The 17,242-nt window shown below is 34.3% G+C and overlaps 1 protein-coding gene and 1 non-coding gene across 14 annotated transcripts in view; one reads left to right on the top strand and one right to left on the bottom strand.

Moving 5' to 3' along the window:
* Positions 1 to 17,242, bottom strand: part of ANKHD1 (ankyrin repeat and KH domain containing 1) — a 112,391-nt gene that overhangs the window by 69,048 nt on the left and 26,101 nt on the right. For all 13 annotated transcript variants that reach the window (XR_009694176.1, XM_061151480.1, XM_061151468.1 and 10 more), the window contains exons 3-7: positions 9,036 to 9,192; positions 8,165 to 8,312; positions 7,260 to 7,407; positions 5,589 to 5,822; positions 3,037 to 3,131 (exon numbers count right to left, since the gene is read on the bottom strand). Coding sequence is in view for 12 of the 13 variants with exons in the window: in XM_061151480.1 (XP_061007463.1) it covers positions 3,037 to 3,131; positions 5,589 to 5,822; positions 7,260 to 7,407; positions 8,165 to 8,312; positions 9,036 to 9,192 (782 nt within the window). In the remaining variant the exon portion in view is untranslated. The remainder of the gene's footprint in view (positions 1 to 3,036; positions 3,132 to 5,588; positions 5,823 to 7,259; positions 7,408 to 8,164; positions 8,313 to 9,035; positions 9,193 to 17,242) is intronic.
* On the top strand, positions 14,489 to 14,595 carry LOC133062980 (U6 spliceosomal RNA). The gene has a single exon (XR_009694299.1). It is a non-coding gene; the product is annotated as a U6 spliceosomal RNA (small nuclear RNA).

Genomic DNA, 17,242 nt, shown 5'->3' with positions numbered 1-17,242 from the left:
AAAATATTCTCATGGAGGTATTCATTCTACCCCTTTATCATCATAAATACATTTCTTTAGTTTCAAATTCTTTGCTTCAAAATTTTATGGGTCTTAACTCCTGTGGCAAATGAAGACAGAGCTGGTATGTTGTTCTTTATTTTAAAAAAAGACCCAAGTATCTCTAATGATAAGTAAAGAGAGTAGAAAAATAAGGTTTTATAAGGTTGCGAAACTCTTTTACTGAAGAACTAATGAAAAAAACCTTAAATATTAGGTTTCAGTATCTATCTAGAGTTTTATTATACTTAACTGAATAAGTTAGTTATAATCACTTTAGCTTTAATGTGAACAAATACTTCACATTAAAATAAAACACATTTTTACCAAATTACTATATTGAGTTATTTCGTGTCTGAAATATACACCTAATTTAAAAGAAAATAAGGGTTTATGAGTGTCCACAAATCTGGGAACTACTATTGCACCCAGCTTCTTTAGGTTCCCAAGAAACTGTTTTGTATGAATTTAATTTTTGAAGATTCTTTGTATATTCTGCTAACACATCTAGAGCATAGACCTTAACAGAGAAACTGTGCTAAGAACTTTTTAAATATTAATGAACAGTATTATTTCTAACAAAGGAAAAAAGAATACAAAAATAAAATTAAAAAATAATCCACGCTTAAAAAAAAAAAATTTGACCATATTTTACTGTACCATTCAGCAGCACTAAATACATTCACATTGTTATGCAACTCTCATCATCATCTATCTCCCAAATTTTTCAATTTCCTAACATAAAACTCTGTCCCCATTAAATACTAAGTCCCCATTCCTCCTCCCACCTCCCCAGGACATCTAACAATGTACTAAGAATAATCAATTCTTGGGCTTCCTTGATGGCTCAGTGGTAAAGAATCCACCTGCCAATGCAGGAGACATGAGTTCGATCCCTAGTCTGGGACGATCCCACATGCCAGAGCAACTAAGTCCATGTGCCACAACAACTGAGCTTGTGCTCTAGAGCTGAGGAGCCACAAGTACTGAAGCCAGCGTGCCTGAGAGCCCATGTTCTGCAACAAGAGAAGCCACAACAATGAGAAGCCCACGCACTGCAACTACAGAGTAGCTCCTGCTCACCTCAACTAGAGAAAAAGTCCGTGCAGCACTGAAGACCCAGAGCAACCAAAAATAAATAAATAAATAAAATAATAATAAATCCATTCTTAAAGGCCTAATATCATTATTAGATTTTTTTTTTTATTCTAAGAATTCAGTCTTAGCCATGAGCAGTGGCTGGGATTGGACTTACCCTCCTATCATAAACAACTATAAAAACTGGGATAAAACTACTAGAGGCACTGGACAGCAACCAAGCTAGGGTTAAGAGTTATAATCACTGAAAGAAGGAAGCATATGAGATAAGTGCTACATTCACTGTAACTTTTTCTCTTTAGGCATCTTCCAAACCATGGCCCAAGGAAATAAAGCATAAACAAAGAGTGAACATCTTTAGGACCAAAGAGCTAAGGATCTAGGAGTAAAAGTAATGCTGCAATAAATTAAGCCTCAATATGATCAGGATGATTCACTGGTAATTTAAGTACCTGATAGAACAGAATGTAACAGCCTTAAAAGAGGGACAGGATAATCCAGAGCCTTGAAAAGGGATCATCTACAGCATATGGTTTACAGTAAAAAACAATTAGACATATCAAGAAACAAGAAAAGCTGATAGACCTCAAGAAGTAAAATAATAAAAATTGACCCAGAATTGAATCAGATATACGAGATAGAAGAAAAGAAGTTCAAAACAACTACTACACTGCCTGTGTGCAGCAATAACTCAGTGCAGCCAAAAATAAATAAATAAAATTTAAAAAGAATAGAAAAACAGAGAAAAATCAGTGAAACCAAAAACAAGACTCATCATTAAGTTCATACGTAATTTAAAGGAAACCTGAATAGCCAAAACCAACTTGAAAAAGAAAAACAAAGCTGGAAGACTCATACTTCCTGATGTCAAAACTTAAACAAAGCTACAATAATTACAGCTTTGTGGTTCTGACTTAAAGACAAACATACAGGCCAGTGAAACAGAACAGAGAGACTAGAAATAAACCTTGCATGTATAATCAAATAATTTTTGATAAGAGTGTCAAGATGATTCAAATGGGAAAAGTCATTCTTTCTAACTTCGATGCTGGGAAAACCAGATAGTCACATGCATAAGCATGAAATTTAACACTTAACCTAATACCATATACAAAAATTCACTCAAAATGGATTAAAAACCTAAATAAAAGAGCTAAAACTATAAAACTTTTAGAAGAAAACACAGGACTAATGCTTCATGAAACTGGATTTGGCAATGACTTCTTGGATATGGTATCAAAGGCACAGGAAACAACAACAAAAATAGATGAAATGGACTTTTGAAAAACAAACCATGAAAAAAAAAATAATGAAAAGTAATTAGCCTTCAACTAATAAAAATAAATGAAAAAAAAAAACCAACAAAAGCACAACTTTTGTGCACAAAAGGACACTATGAACAGAGTAAAAGGGCAGTCCATGAAATGAGAGAAAATATTTATCATATATCTGATAAGGAATTAAGATCCAGACAATATAAAGAACTTCTAATACTCATCAACCAAAAACAAGCTAATTCAAGAATGACAAAGGATTTGAATAGACATTTCTCTAGAAGATATACTGCCATGGAAAACAGTATGGTGGTGGTAATCCTCTTAATTATATTTATATGTGTATTTTACCATGATGAAACAGTTGGGAAGAAAATAAAAGTACATGAGTGTGCTGGAAATAACACAGCTAAGCTTGCCTTTTGTATGATTTCCTACATCAGTAGATTTACTATGAAAAGCTAAACACTGCACACATCCCTTTCAGTTCCTAAAAATGTACAAAATTTTCAGATTCTTCACCATCTCATAATAATTTTTCCAAAAAATAGTAATAATTCTCAAAGGCTTAAATACATATATGACCCTTTCGTCCCATATAATCTAAAGTGCAATTTAAAATTACCATGCAAGCCTCCATTAAGGCAGTGTGCATCTCATCTGTTTTGTGCTCTTGATCTGCACCAGCATCAAGCAGAAAGCGAACCATGTCCAAATGGCCTTAAAAAAAGAAGAAAACAAATTTTAAAACTATATTTCTCAAGAACTATCAATTTAATATATAAGTATTAAAATGGGAAATATTTTTCTTTCAGATGTCTATACAAAAATTTATAAGAGAACTTATTTTGCATTCAATAAATCAACAACAATTCTACAAAGCCAATCCAAAATAGTAAGCAGGCTCTCATCAAGGTCTTATCTAGGTTTTAAAGATCAAATTAGTCCAAAGCACATTAATTCAAGCTAGGTAAAGCAATAAAATGGTAATACTTATACTTTGATTTAATCTATATAAACTATAAATCAAAACACTGAAATAAAACAGAATGCCAAGTAAAGTATGTTTGGATCATATTTTTCAGAAAAAAAGCTTTAAAATAATAACCATAAACTCACTGTGGCAATGAGCAGGCACAGAAAACTCCATTTAAAATAATTTCAACCTTCTTGATACATTTAGTATATAAAAAGCCTTAATAGTCAATAAGAAAAAGACAAACACTCCAGTAGAAAAATGGATGAAGGACATGAAATGGCAATTCAAAAAAAAGAAATGAAAATGAATATTAAACTGATGAAAAATATATTAAACCTTCCTACTAAACAAATGCAAATTAAAATGAGACACCATTTTTTTTACTATCAAAATGGCAAATATTAAAAAGAATGATAATACCCAGTGTTGGTGAGGGTGTAGGGTGGGGTAAAGGGCACTCTCAAACACTGCTGGTGGGAGTGTAAATTGGTTCAACCTTTCTAGAAGGCAATTTGGCAATATGTATCAAAAGCCTTAAAAATGTCCATACCCTTTGACCCAGCAATTCCACTTCCAGGAATTTATCCTAAGGAAATAATCAGAGATTAGGCAAAGATGTCTGCACAAGGATGTTATCACAGTGTTTTTAATAATAGTGAAAAACTGGGAACAATTCAAGTGTCCAACAATAGGCAATTATGGTGCATCCATTTGATGTATTTGGCAGAGACTGCTAATTCCCTACCCAATATCCATTCTTTCATTTTCATCCTGATTTCATCTCAGTGGCAACATGCCTGACTAAAAGACTACATTTTCCAGCCTCCCTTGCTGCTATGTGTAGCCAATGAGATGCAGGAGGGACTTACAAGGCAGAACTTCCAGGAAGACTCCTTAAAGGTAGCTTACTAAGTTGGAAGGCATTCCTCATTTTGCCCTTACCCTCTGCATCCTTCCTAGAATATGGATTGCTGGAGCCCTAGCTACCATCTTTGAGCATAGATAATAGGTAATCTTGAAAATAGAAACCACATACTAGGATGGTGGAGCAGAAAACCAGAATGCTGATATCTTAATAAAAATGGAACTGCCTTTTTAGTTCTAGATAGCCTATTTTTGTAACTTTTTAAATTTTTTTTAATCCACGCTGCTTGCAGGATCCTAGCTCTCCCACCAGGGATCGAACTTGGCATTCGGCAGTGAAAGCATGGAGTCCTAACCACTGGACTGTCAGAGAATTCCCAGAATTGTTTTATATAAATGAGAATAAGCTTCTCTTTTGTTCAAATCACTATTAATTTAGGTTTTGTAACGAAAGCAGCCAAATCTACCCCTAATTAAAATAGTGAAATACCATGTGAATATCAAAAGTTGTACTACAAAAATACTTATTAAGATGGGGAAGTGTTCGTGATGTATTGCTAAATAAAATAAGCAGACTATAAAGTAGTATTAGAGTATGGCCATTTAGTTTTTAAAATGTATATATACATTTTGACCTGTGGACAATGTGGAGGGTTAGGGTACAGTCAAAAATCCACATCACAGTTGGCCCTCTGTATCCATGGTTCCATATCCGAGGATTCAACCAGCTTTGAACTGTTTAGTACTACAGTACATACTTATTGAAAAAAATCCATATGTAAGTGAACCTGTGCAGTTCAAACCCATGTTTTAAGAGTCAAATGTGTATACATTTGTTTATAAATATACCTAAAAAACACACTGGAAGTAACTATACTAAAATATTGTTTATATGCTTTTTAAATATTTAGATGGTAACATTATATGTTATTGTAAAATTTCTTTACACTATTCTGTTTTTTAGGATTTATATATCATGTGACTTATTATTTGAGTGTGTATTATTTTTGAAATAAAGATTGGAAAAATCATATAAAACAAAAGTTATTAAAGAATGAAACCCTCTAAGTCTGTGCTAAGAATTCTTGTTGACTTTACAGCTAGTTGAGTAAATTTTGAATTAAAATAATAAGAAAACATATACTATGAAACTATACTATAGGAAATACAGGCTAAAATGGACTTTCTATATAATGTCTTAGAAGCTAGATAATTTTATAGCACAGGGAAAGCATAAGCAATACAAAATTAACTCATACTCAGTATCCAAATATTTAAATATTCAAAGTTACTATGAAAAAACTCTATAAAACATATATACATTTATAGAATACCTTTGTAGCATGCAAGTGTAAGAGCACTTTCTTTGAATTCATTAGAGTGAGTGTTGATGCCTGCCCCATGATCTAGAAGAACTCTTGCAACTTCCACATGACCTGCACTGGCTGCTTCCATTAAGGGGGTATGTCCATTTTCATTATGATCTTCTATATTTGCGCCTTCATTAAGTAGCACTTTCACAATATCAACAAATCCTCCAGCACAGGCATAAGTTAATGCAGTGTTGCCTAACAAAAAGAAATTAAAAATATGATAAAACTGATACAATTCCTACTATACTATTGCTCTAGTTCTATCACTTCAATGACCTTACAGAAACCACTAGATTTATTATCTCAAGTTTTTCATTGTATTGGTTAGAAGCATCATCTGAATTTTATTACTAATTAAAAGGTTTATTATAAATGGGCCAATTTACCTCTCTTCATATTTCCTTAGCTTGTAAAATAAGACCGTCATCTTGAAAAATTACTTCAATATATTTTAAAATAAAATATTCTAATACATCACTCAAAGTATTGCTTTTTCTTACAACACTATACAACTCAGAAACACTTAACATTTTCTATGTGTATTCATTTCTTAATTTTCTTTTACCTCTTCTTTATCTTTATACATTTATTCATAAGACAATTCATTGTTCTAGATACATTTTCTTTCTGAAATATATGTTTAGCCTACATTTATGAGAACCCAAAGAGACAGAAGTAAATCTCCCTCAGCTTAAGTTAACTCCTTCAAAATAAAAATTTATTTTAAAGGTCATTATTCTTTGATCTGCCACTTATTTCTTTCCTGATTTGTTTTGAGGACTTTTATTATTAAAGGGAGTAGGGAAATGGTTTAACTACCCAATAGTATGAGACTGAAGAAGACTGTTTTAAAGGTTCAGCAAGAAAACTATCATTTTAAAACCAAAGTTGTTCAGAATTCAACTGTTTAACAGTCTCAGACACTAAGGATATTAATTTTACTACAACTATGGCAAAGTGGTCAGCAAAGTGACCTACAATCCCTTCTAAGAAGTCATGGTCATTTAAAAATAAATTAGGTTGCATTTAACATTTATTTAAGTATGCTAACATATACTCAAATGTCACTTAATGGAACACTGATATGCTTTCATTATTGAAACTGTTTTTTAAACCATGTGCTTGCTTGAGATTAAAGAATCTCATCACTAAATGTATATTTACTGCAACTCAAGACATATGACCAAGAGTTATAAAGAACCTTACTAGAGTAGTTTTCATGTTGTCAGGAAAATACCTGATTAGCAAATGCATTCTGTACACTTGACATAAAAAACTATAAGGTTTTGACTCTCAGGTTAATATACACAAGGTAGTTGGTATTTAAATGAGACAAAGAATTGTGAAAGATACAGTTCATAAATCTGCCTCTTTAAACATCATATATCATTGTGGCAAAGAAATTGTCCCCAGCAGAAAAACTGTCAATACTGATCAAACAGAATGTAAGAGCATTCCAAAGACTTCTGAAGATAAATTAATCTATATTTTACTCAGAGATTCTAAACAATGGCTACGATTTTTCTGTATATTTACAACCAACTGTCCCTAGGAATCAAATTTTTATCTCTCAGGTTATAGTTATTCATATCAATTTATTATCCTCAAATGAACACATCATTTTCGACATACCTGTTGCAGACTGTGAGTTGACATCTGCATCGTGAAGAAGTAACAATTTCACAATATCTAAATAACCTCCACTGGATGCTGCCATTAGGGGAGTTATATCTCCTTTATTCCCTCTGTCTTCAACATTAGCATGCATAGCAAGCAATACCTTTAAAACACATAGGCACACAGAGAGAAACTGTCAATTATTCCAATTAATAGTACTCTAGGTACTATTATACTGAATCTGGGAAGATACTCTTTTAGAATGGAGACAAGTAAAAATAAAAATAATAACCTTTGGGGAAAATATGCTAGTGTTCACGCTCAAAACACTGGTTAGACATTATATTTTACAATACCATTACATATTAATCTTTAAGTAAAATAGGTAATCACATAACCATCCAATTATAAAATTTTAACTGCTACTGTCAAAAAAATTGTATTATGCTTAGGATTATCTAGCAAGAGAATAGCAAACCTATTCATAAGACAGAAGCTAAGTGGTAAACACATGGCTATTTCTCAATATTGATCTAACAGAAAAAAATCAAACTAAAAAGAATTGGGATAATCCAGATGGAATAAAAGTAAATCAACATTTTCCATTATAGTTGTATATTATTTCTAATAGCAAGTTTAAAATTTACTATTATTAATATTATCTCATGTGTTTTTTTTTCCTTTTTTTCCCTATGTGTCTCTCATTCACTAGGACTATTTTTGAGTAAGTGGCAGAAAAAATGGACCATGCCAAGTACATGCACAGAAAACAAAAATTAATTATGTATCAGTTTCTATTTAACCTACTGCCAAAAAGGAAAGACCTTGGTCTCTAATGATGATTTTTCATTAATGATAAAAAATATATAAAACATCAAAACCTTCCACAATTCTGATCACTAGAGATTACTTCTGCTTACTTGTGCTAATTCATAATACCCAGCTGAACAAGCCAAACACAGCAGGCTTTCTCCTTCTTCAGTATGTTCATTTACACTTCTGCCTTCATCTAGCAGTTTACGAACAGCATTCACATCCCCATCGGAACAAGCTTCTGCCAGACTGCGACTGAAAACAAACCAACACAGAAAAACTCAAGGTCCTATGATAATGAATTGTATTAAATATATACAGTTAGTCATACAAAGAAAAATGCTGATATTTTAAGAAAAAAATTATCTGAACATTTATTTGCATACTAATTTTTCATGTATGTGCACCAAGCCAGAAAGCAGTAAGTAAATGTGAAAACAGCTGTCATTTTTATCTTTCAAAATGTCCTAACATATTGTCATGTCATATTAAGTTTTAAGTAAACTGTATAAAGCATTAGATGCCCAAGTTTTTAAACTAATGTAATGATTCCCAAAGATGTATTTATTTTAAATTTAAAATTTTACTCGGTAATAGTGAGGTGAGTAGAGGTAATAGAAGATGAAAATCTAAATAAAATTTTTACTGCAGAATGAATAACAAAATCAGTGAATCTCTAACTTTAATGTGCATACAAACAGCCCATGTTTCTTGTTAAAATGTAGATTCTGATTCAGTAGATCCAAGTCCGAAATTCTACATTTCTAATAAGTTCTCAGGTGATGCTGATGCTGCTAGTTCCAAGCACCATGTTTGAGTAGCAAGGACCTAGATTACTGCATTAGCAACCCATTTCATTTATTATTACTCAGGTGGTCAGTTTAGAGTTTCAACTATAACCTTTGGAGTAAGTAATTTCATTAGAAATGAAAATCAGATATAGAATTGAATACTCAGCAGAAGTCATTAAACACATACGTGTCTACTTGTCCTGCATTGTGACTGTTTTCCGCCCTCATCCGTGTCAGTGCAGCGGCAGCTTCATCCAGTGCACAACTTACTGAGGATGTCAGTCTTCGGAGTACCTCAGGATCTGCAAAGGCTTTACCATCAGCAGTTGACAACTTGCCAATTCCTTCAGTGTGCATCAATTAGATGGTGCAGGGGAAGAAGAAGCATAAATGTATAAATTGTAATTACATTTCTAAACTCTATTATCTAGGGCAAAATGCATGTGTAAGGCTGACAATTTCAATTTTGCCACTAATGTCAAAAGGCCATTCATAACTACCTATGTTTTAGTCTTTTCATCTTTACAATTCACATAATACTAATTTGTCCTCTACCTAACTCCAAATATAACTTAATGCTTGCTGTAAAAAAATGGATGAGATTTCTATCAAAGTATAATTACAGCATCAGATCTAGAGTATAAGACCCTATCTATCTATTGATATTCTTAGCAGTAGTGAAGGAGATATTCTTTAATATTACAACAAACAATGCAACCCAAAGTTTCTTCCTTTGATTGAACACCCACCTAGAACCATTTTCTGGGTAAACATGGTAATTAAAATAAATTATCATATTTTACATTTATTATGTGCTTTTAAACGTGCCAGACAGAAAGGAATAAAACCTAGCTCCTGTCCTTACAGAGCTCACAATCTGGTTGGTCTAGGCTGCCAATAAATCTTTCTCTAGATTCAGTGAAGAATCAGTAACAGAAAACTTTGTGGATATCACCACCTGTTACTGCTGAAAATGAGAGGAAAATAGCCAATAAAAATTTATAGAACAAAAAAAAGGGAAAAATTGCACTGTAAGAGAAAAAATAGACATTGTGATGCTATCCAATTACAACAGTATGATAGTATGACACCTGCACAGAAAACTAATTCTATCGAGGATATATAACAGAGCCCCCAAGATCCTGGATTATTTGTGAACTCAGTATATGACAAAGGTGACACTTCAAATCAATGGAGATAAGAGAGCTTATTTCCTAAACACTATTCAGAAGTTGGCTATTTGAAAATTAGGTAAGATCTCAAATTCATACCATTTACAAAAATAAAAACCAGGTAGACTTAAATGAAATGAAAAGTACTATTATACTATGTAGTATTCTTCTATTGCTGATGTTAAGGAGGATTTTCTAGCCATGAGACCAAATCACGAAAGCTATAAAGTAAAAAATTAGTAAATGTGATATTAGACATGTTTATTTTCAATAAAAATTTCTATATAATTAAAGGCACCATAAATAAAATTAAGGCAAAATAAAAACTGGAAAAATTAACACACAATTAATTTATATCATTTATAAAGAACTACCACACAACTTGATAATATTGACTGAACACAAACTATGAAATTGACCAAAAGAACAAAGGTGTGAGGCCCTTTCAAACAGTTGATAGGAAGGTACAGTAACATAAACTTGAGATTTCTATTGATAAGTTATCAAAATTTTGAATGCAAAAATATCCTGACCTAGCAGTGTCGCTTTCTAAAACTCTGTCCTATGAAGATACTTGTACAAGCAAGAAAAGTTATAGATATATATGGATATAAACTATAGCAGTATTTGTGATATAAAAAAATTGGAAATAACCTAAAAATATCAACATAAATAGAAGGATGAACACAATAAATTAAGTGAAAAAAAGTGAAGTCGCTCAGTCGTGTCCAACTATTTGTGACCCCATGGACTATAGCCTACCAAGCTCCTCCATCCATGGGATTTTCCAGGCAAGAATACTGGAGTGGATTACCATTTCCTTCTCCAGGGGATCTTCCTGACCCAAGGATCGAACACGGGTCTCCTGCATTGCAGGCAGACGCTTTACCATCTGAGCCACCAGGGAAGTCCAAAAAAGGAAAGTGAAAAAAGGAAAATTATGATTTGTTAATATGAACCTATTTAACTTAAAAAAAAATCATGTATATTCAAATATACATGTGTATTTATATAACTACAAGTGAAAGTCTGAAAGTACATGTAAATCTTGACAAGTATATGTAAACCTTTACAATCAAATTAATACATCTCATTGTGTTTTCAGTCAGTTCAGTTCAGTCGCTCAGTCGTGTCCTACTCTTTGCAACCCATGGACTGCAGCAAACCCGGCCTCCCCGTCCATCACCAACTCCCAGAGTTTACTCAAACTCATGTCCATTGAGTAGGTGATGCCATCCAACCACCTCATCCTCTGTCATCCCCTTCTCCTCCTGCCTTCAATCTTTCCTAGCACCAGGGTCTTTTCAAATGAGTCAGCTCTTCGCGTCAGGTGGCCAAAATACTGGAGTTTCAGCTTCAGCATCAGTCCTTCCAATGAACATTCAGGACTGATTTCCTTTAGGATGAACTGGTTGTATCTCCCTGCAGTCCAAGGGATTCTCAAGAATCTTCTCCAACACAACAGTTCAAAAGCATCAATTCTTCGGCACTCAACTTTCTTTACAGTCCAACTCTCACATCCATACATGACTTCTGGAAAAACCATAGCCTTGATGAGATAGACCTTTGTTGGCAAGATAATATCTCTGCTTTTTAATATGCTGTCTAGGTTGGTCATAACTTTCCTTCCAAGGAGTAAGCATCTTTTAATTTCATGGCTATAGTCACCATCTGTAGTGATTTTGGAGCCCCCAAAAATAAAGTCTGCCGCTGTTGCCACTGTTTCCCCATCTATTTGCCATGAATGGATGGGACTGGATACCATGATCTTTGTTTTCTGAATGTTGAGCTTTAAGCCAACTTTTTCACTCTCCTCTTTCACTTTCATCAAGATTCTCTTTAGTTCTTCACTTTCTGCCATAAGGATGGTGTCATCTGCATATCTGAGGTTATTGACATTTCTCCCAACAATCTTGATTCCAGCTTGTGCTACCTCCAGCCCAGGTTTCTCATCATGTACTCTGCATCATGTTAAATAAGCAGGGTGACAATGTTAAATAAGCAGGGTGACAATATACAGCCTTGACGTACTCCTTTTCCTGTTTGGAACCAGTCTGTTATTCCATGCCCAGCTCTAACTGTTGCTTCCTGACCTACATACAGATTTTTCAAGAGGCAGGTCAGGTTGTCTGGTATTCCCATCTCTTTCAGAATCTTCCACAGTTTATTGTGATCCACACAGTCAAAGGCTTTGGCATAGTCAATAAAGCAGATGTTTTTCTGGAACTCTCTTGCTTTTTCGATGATCCAGCGGATGTTGGCAACTTGATCTCTGGTTCCTCTGCCTTTTCTGAATCAAGCTTAAACATCTGGAAATTCATGGTTCTCGTATTGTTGGCGCCTGGCTTGGAGAATTTTGAGCATTACTTTACTAGTGTGTGAGACGAGGGCAATTGTGCAGTAGTTTGAACATTCTTTGGCATGGCCTTTCTTTGGGATTGGACTGAAAACTGAACTTTTCCAGTCCTGTGGCCACTGCTGAGTTTTCCAAATTTGCTGGCATATTGAGTGCAGAACTTTCACAGCATCATCTTTTTGGATTTGAAATAGCTCAACTGGAATTCCATCACCTCCACTAGCTTTGTTTGTAGTGATGCTTCCTAAGGCCCACTTGACTTCACATTCCAGGATGTCTGGCTCTAGGTGAGTGATCACACCATCGTGATTATCTGGGTCGTGAACATCTTTTTTGTACAGTTCTTTTTTGTATTCCTGCCACCTCTTCTTAATATCTTCTGCTTCCGTTAGGTCCATACCATTTCTGTCCTTTATTGAGCCCATCTTTGCATGAAATGTTCCCTTGGTAGCTCTAATTTTCTTGACGAGATCTCTAGTCTTTCCCATTCTATTGTTCTCCTCTATTTCTTTGCACTGATCACTGAGGAAGGCTTTCGTATCTCTCCTTGCTATTCTTTGGAACTCTACATTCAAATAGCTATATTTTTCCTTTTCTCCTTTGCATTTCACTTCTCTTCTTTTCATGGCTATTGGTAAGGCCTCCTCAGACAGACATCTTGCTTTTCTGCATTTCTTTTTCTTGGGGATGGTCTTGATCCCTGTCTCCTGTACAGTGTCACAAACCTCCGTCCATAGTTCATCAGGCACTCTGTCTATCAGATATAGTCCCTTAAATCTATTTCTCACTTCCACTGTATAATCATTAGGGATTTGATTTAGGTCATACCTGAATGGTCTAGTGGTTTTCCCTAGTTTCTTCACTTTAAGTCTGAATTGGGCAATAAGGAGTTCATGATCTGAGCCACAGTCAGCTCCTGGTCTTGTTTTTGCTGACTGTATACAGCTTCTCCATCTTTGGCTGCAAAGAATATAATCAATCTGATTTCGGTATTGACCATCTGATGATGTCCATGTGTAGAGTCTTCTTTTGTGTTGTTGGAAAAGGGTGTTTGCTATGACCAGTGCATTCTCTTGGCAAAACTCTATTAGCTTTTGTCCTACTTCATTCTGTACTCCAAAGCCAAATTTGCCTGTTACTCCAATTGTTTCTTGACTTCCTACTTTTGCATTCCAGTCCCCTATAATGAAAAGGACATCTTTTTTGGGTGTTAGTTCTAGAATGTCTTGTAGGTCTTCATAGTACCATTCAACTTCAGCTTCTTCAGCATTACTGGTTGGGGCATAGACTTGGATTACCGTGATACTGAATGGTTTGCCTTGGAAATGAACAGAGATCATTGTGTCGTTTTTGAGATTGGATCCAAGTACTACATTGCGGACTCTTTTTTTGACTATGATGGCTACTCCATTTCTTCTAAGGGATTCTTGTCCACAGTAGTAGATATAATGGTCATCTGAGTTAAATTCACCCATTCCAGTCCATTTCAGTTCGCTGATTTCCTAAAATGTCGATGTTCACTCTTGTCATCTGTTTGACCACTTCCAATTTGCCTTGATTTCATGGACCTAACATTCCAGGTTCCTATGGAATATTGCTCTTTATAGCATCAGACCCTGCTTCCATCACCAGTCACACCCACAACTGGGTGTTGTTTTTGCTTTGGTTCCGTCTCTTCATTCTTTCTGCAGTTATTTCTACACTGATCTCCAGTGGCATATTGGGCACCTACCGACCTGCAGAGTTTATCTTTCAGTGTTCTATCTTTTTGCCTTTTCATACTGTTCATGGGGTTCTCAAGGCAAGACTACTGAAGTGGTCTGCCATTCCCTTCTCCAGTGGACCACATTTTGTCAGAACTCTCCACCATGACCCATCTGTCTTGGGTGGCCCTATACAGCATGGCTCATAGTTTCATTGAGTTATACAAGGCTCTGATCCATGTGATTTTGTATTATCTATTACATTTGTAATTTAGAAAAGAATTTTTAAAAATTCTTCTTGAAATGGCCTTAATTCTATTGTTTTTTTAAATCTCAAAGAACCTTAAAGTAAAAAATATTTTCAACTTTTTTTTTTCCAGTTAAAATAGTGTCAAGAATTCTGTCTTTAGGGCTCACTTCAGCAGCACATATACTAAAATTGGAACAAAACAGAAAAGATTAGCATGGCCCTTGCGCAGGGATGACATGCAAATTCATGAAGCATTTCATAATTTTAAACCTACATGTAAGACCAGAAACTATAAAACTCTCAGAGGAAAACATAGGCAGAACACTGGATGACATAAATCAAAGCAAGAGTCTCTGTGACCCACATCCTAGAGCAATGGAAATAAAAACAAAAGTCAACAAGTGGGACCTAATTAAACTTAAAAGCTTTTGCACAGCAAAGGAAACTATAAACAAGGTGAAAAGACATCCCTTAGCATGAGAGACAATAATAGCAAATGAAAACTGATAAAGGATTGATTTCCAAAATATACGAGCAGCTCATACAGCTCAATACCAGAAAAACAAACAACCCAATTAACGAGTAGGAAAAAGACCTAAACAGACATTTCTCCAAAGAAGATATACAGGTAGATGGCTAACAAACACATGAAAAGAGGCTCAACACTGCTCATTATTAGAGAAATGCATATCAAAATTACAATGAGATATCACCTCACACTGGTCAGGATGGCCATCATCAAAAAGTCTACATACAATAAATGCTGGAGAGAGTGTGGAGAAAAGGGAACCCTCTTGCACTGTTGGTGGGAATGTAAATTGATTCAGCCACTATGGAAGACGGTATGGAAATTCCTTAAAAACTAGTAATAAAACCACCATATGACTGAGCATTCCCACTCCTAGGCATGCCCTGAGGAAACCAAAATTGAAAAGAAACTTGTACCCCAATGTTCATTGAAGCACTATTTACAATAGTGAGAACATGGAAGCAACCTAGATGTCCAGATAACAGATAAATGGATAAAGAAGTTGTGGTACATATACACAATGGAATATTACTTAACCATGAAAAGGAAGGCATCTGAGTCAGTTCTAATGAGGTGGATGAACCTAGAGCCTATTATACAGAGTGAAGTAAGTCAGAAAAAGAAAAATAAATATCTTATATTAACACATATATATGGAATCTACAAAGATGGTACAGATGAATTTATTTGGAGGGCAGCAATGAAGAAACAGACATAGAGAACAGACTTATTGACATAGGGTGAGGGGAGGAAGGAGAGGGTGGGATGCATGGGGAGAATAACATGAAAACTTAAATTACCATATTTAAAACACATAGCCAATGGTAATTTGCTGTATGTCTCAGGGAACTCAAACAGGGGCTCTATATCAAACTAGAGGGGTGGGATGGGGAGGGAAAAGATAGGGAGGTCCAAGAGGGAGGGGACATATGTATACCTATGACTAATTCATGTTGATGTTTACAAAATCTGTGAAGCAATTATTCTTCATTAAAAAAATTTTTTTTAAATTAAATATACTTATAAGGAAAAAAATCTTATCTTTACAAGTCTAGTAAAATTTAATACATTCTCATAATTAAATAAACATAAGTCTAAAAATTCCTCTTAAATGTTATAGGCTCATGAAATGTCCAAAAAAACAAATGAAAATACTAATGCACAAAAAGAAAGTATTCATTAAGCATATGACTTGGACAGGGCTTCAAAAGTACGTTTTAAAAAACATTTGATAGGACTTCCCTGATGATCCAGCAGTTAAGAATCTGCCTTACAACACAGAGGATGAGAGTTTGATCCCTGGTGGGGGGACTAAGATCCCACATGCAGGGTACCACAACTATCAAGCCCAAGTACTCTAGAGCCCTTGTTTCACAACAAGACAGAAACCTGAATGCAGCAATGAAGAGCCTAAGAGCCACAACAAAGACAGTGGAGCCGAAAGAAAAGAAAAAAAAAAACCTGTAAATTTTTCTAGATTAAATTCTTATGTATTTGTAATGTACACACATCTTTACATTAAATAAATAAACATAGGGATGACGTTGGATGGCATCATTGACTCAATGGACATGAGTCTGAGCAAACTCCAAGAGATAGTGAAGGACATGGAAGCCTGGCGTGCTGCAGTCCATTGAGTCACAAAGAGTCAGACACAACTGAGCAACTGAACAACAACAGTAAAAGAAGGAAATATCATACAAAGTAAACGTATCTCAAAAGCAATATACAAAGATTAGAAAAAGATAAACTCCCTCTTAAAACAATTTTAGGAAATGAAAGGCTTTCATTATAATGTGATGGAAATTTTGTTAGGCAAATTGTGAGAAGGCTTTAGAATATAAAATAGTTATTTATTAAAGAAGTATATATTACTTTGAGAAAGCATGCTTATCACAGAGTTTTCTGTTGCTTCAAAATTGACACCATTTGGTAAATTCTGGTTCAATTTTGTGTTCAATTTTTATTTAAATGTCTTCTAAGTAAACAAAAGCCATCTACAATTAAGTTACAGACTAAAGTCAGTAATCAAGTGCACAGTTCCCTAAATCAGCTAAAAGATTCATAATTTGATGGATTCAATTTACCTTATACATTTTAATTTTACAGTGTAACTGGTAACAAGTTTTCCTTAATAACTAGCTACTTATCTAATACTTTAAAAATGCTGGTGTTATTGTATAGCAGGGAACTATATTCAGTGTCATGCAGTAAACCGTAATGGAAAAGAATACATATATATGTATGACTGAATCAGTTTGCTGTATACCTGAAACTAACACAACACTATAAATCAACTATATTTCAATTTTAAAAAAAGTTAGTGCTGAGCCTAGAAATCACTCACTGAGAACTTTCAAGCAAGAATTTTTTAAACATAAAAT

This window comes from Dama dama, chromosome 9 (genome assembly GCF_033118175.1).
Source record: "Dama dama isolate Ldn47 chromosome 9, ASM3311817v1, whole genome shotgun sequence".
NCBI lineage: Eukaryota > Metazoa > Chordata > Mammalia > Artiodactyla > Cervidae > Dama > Dama dama.
This window is presented reverse-complemented; position numbering and strand designations above follow the sequence as displayed.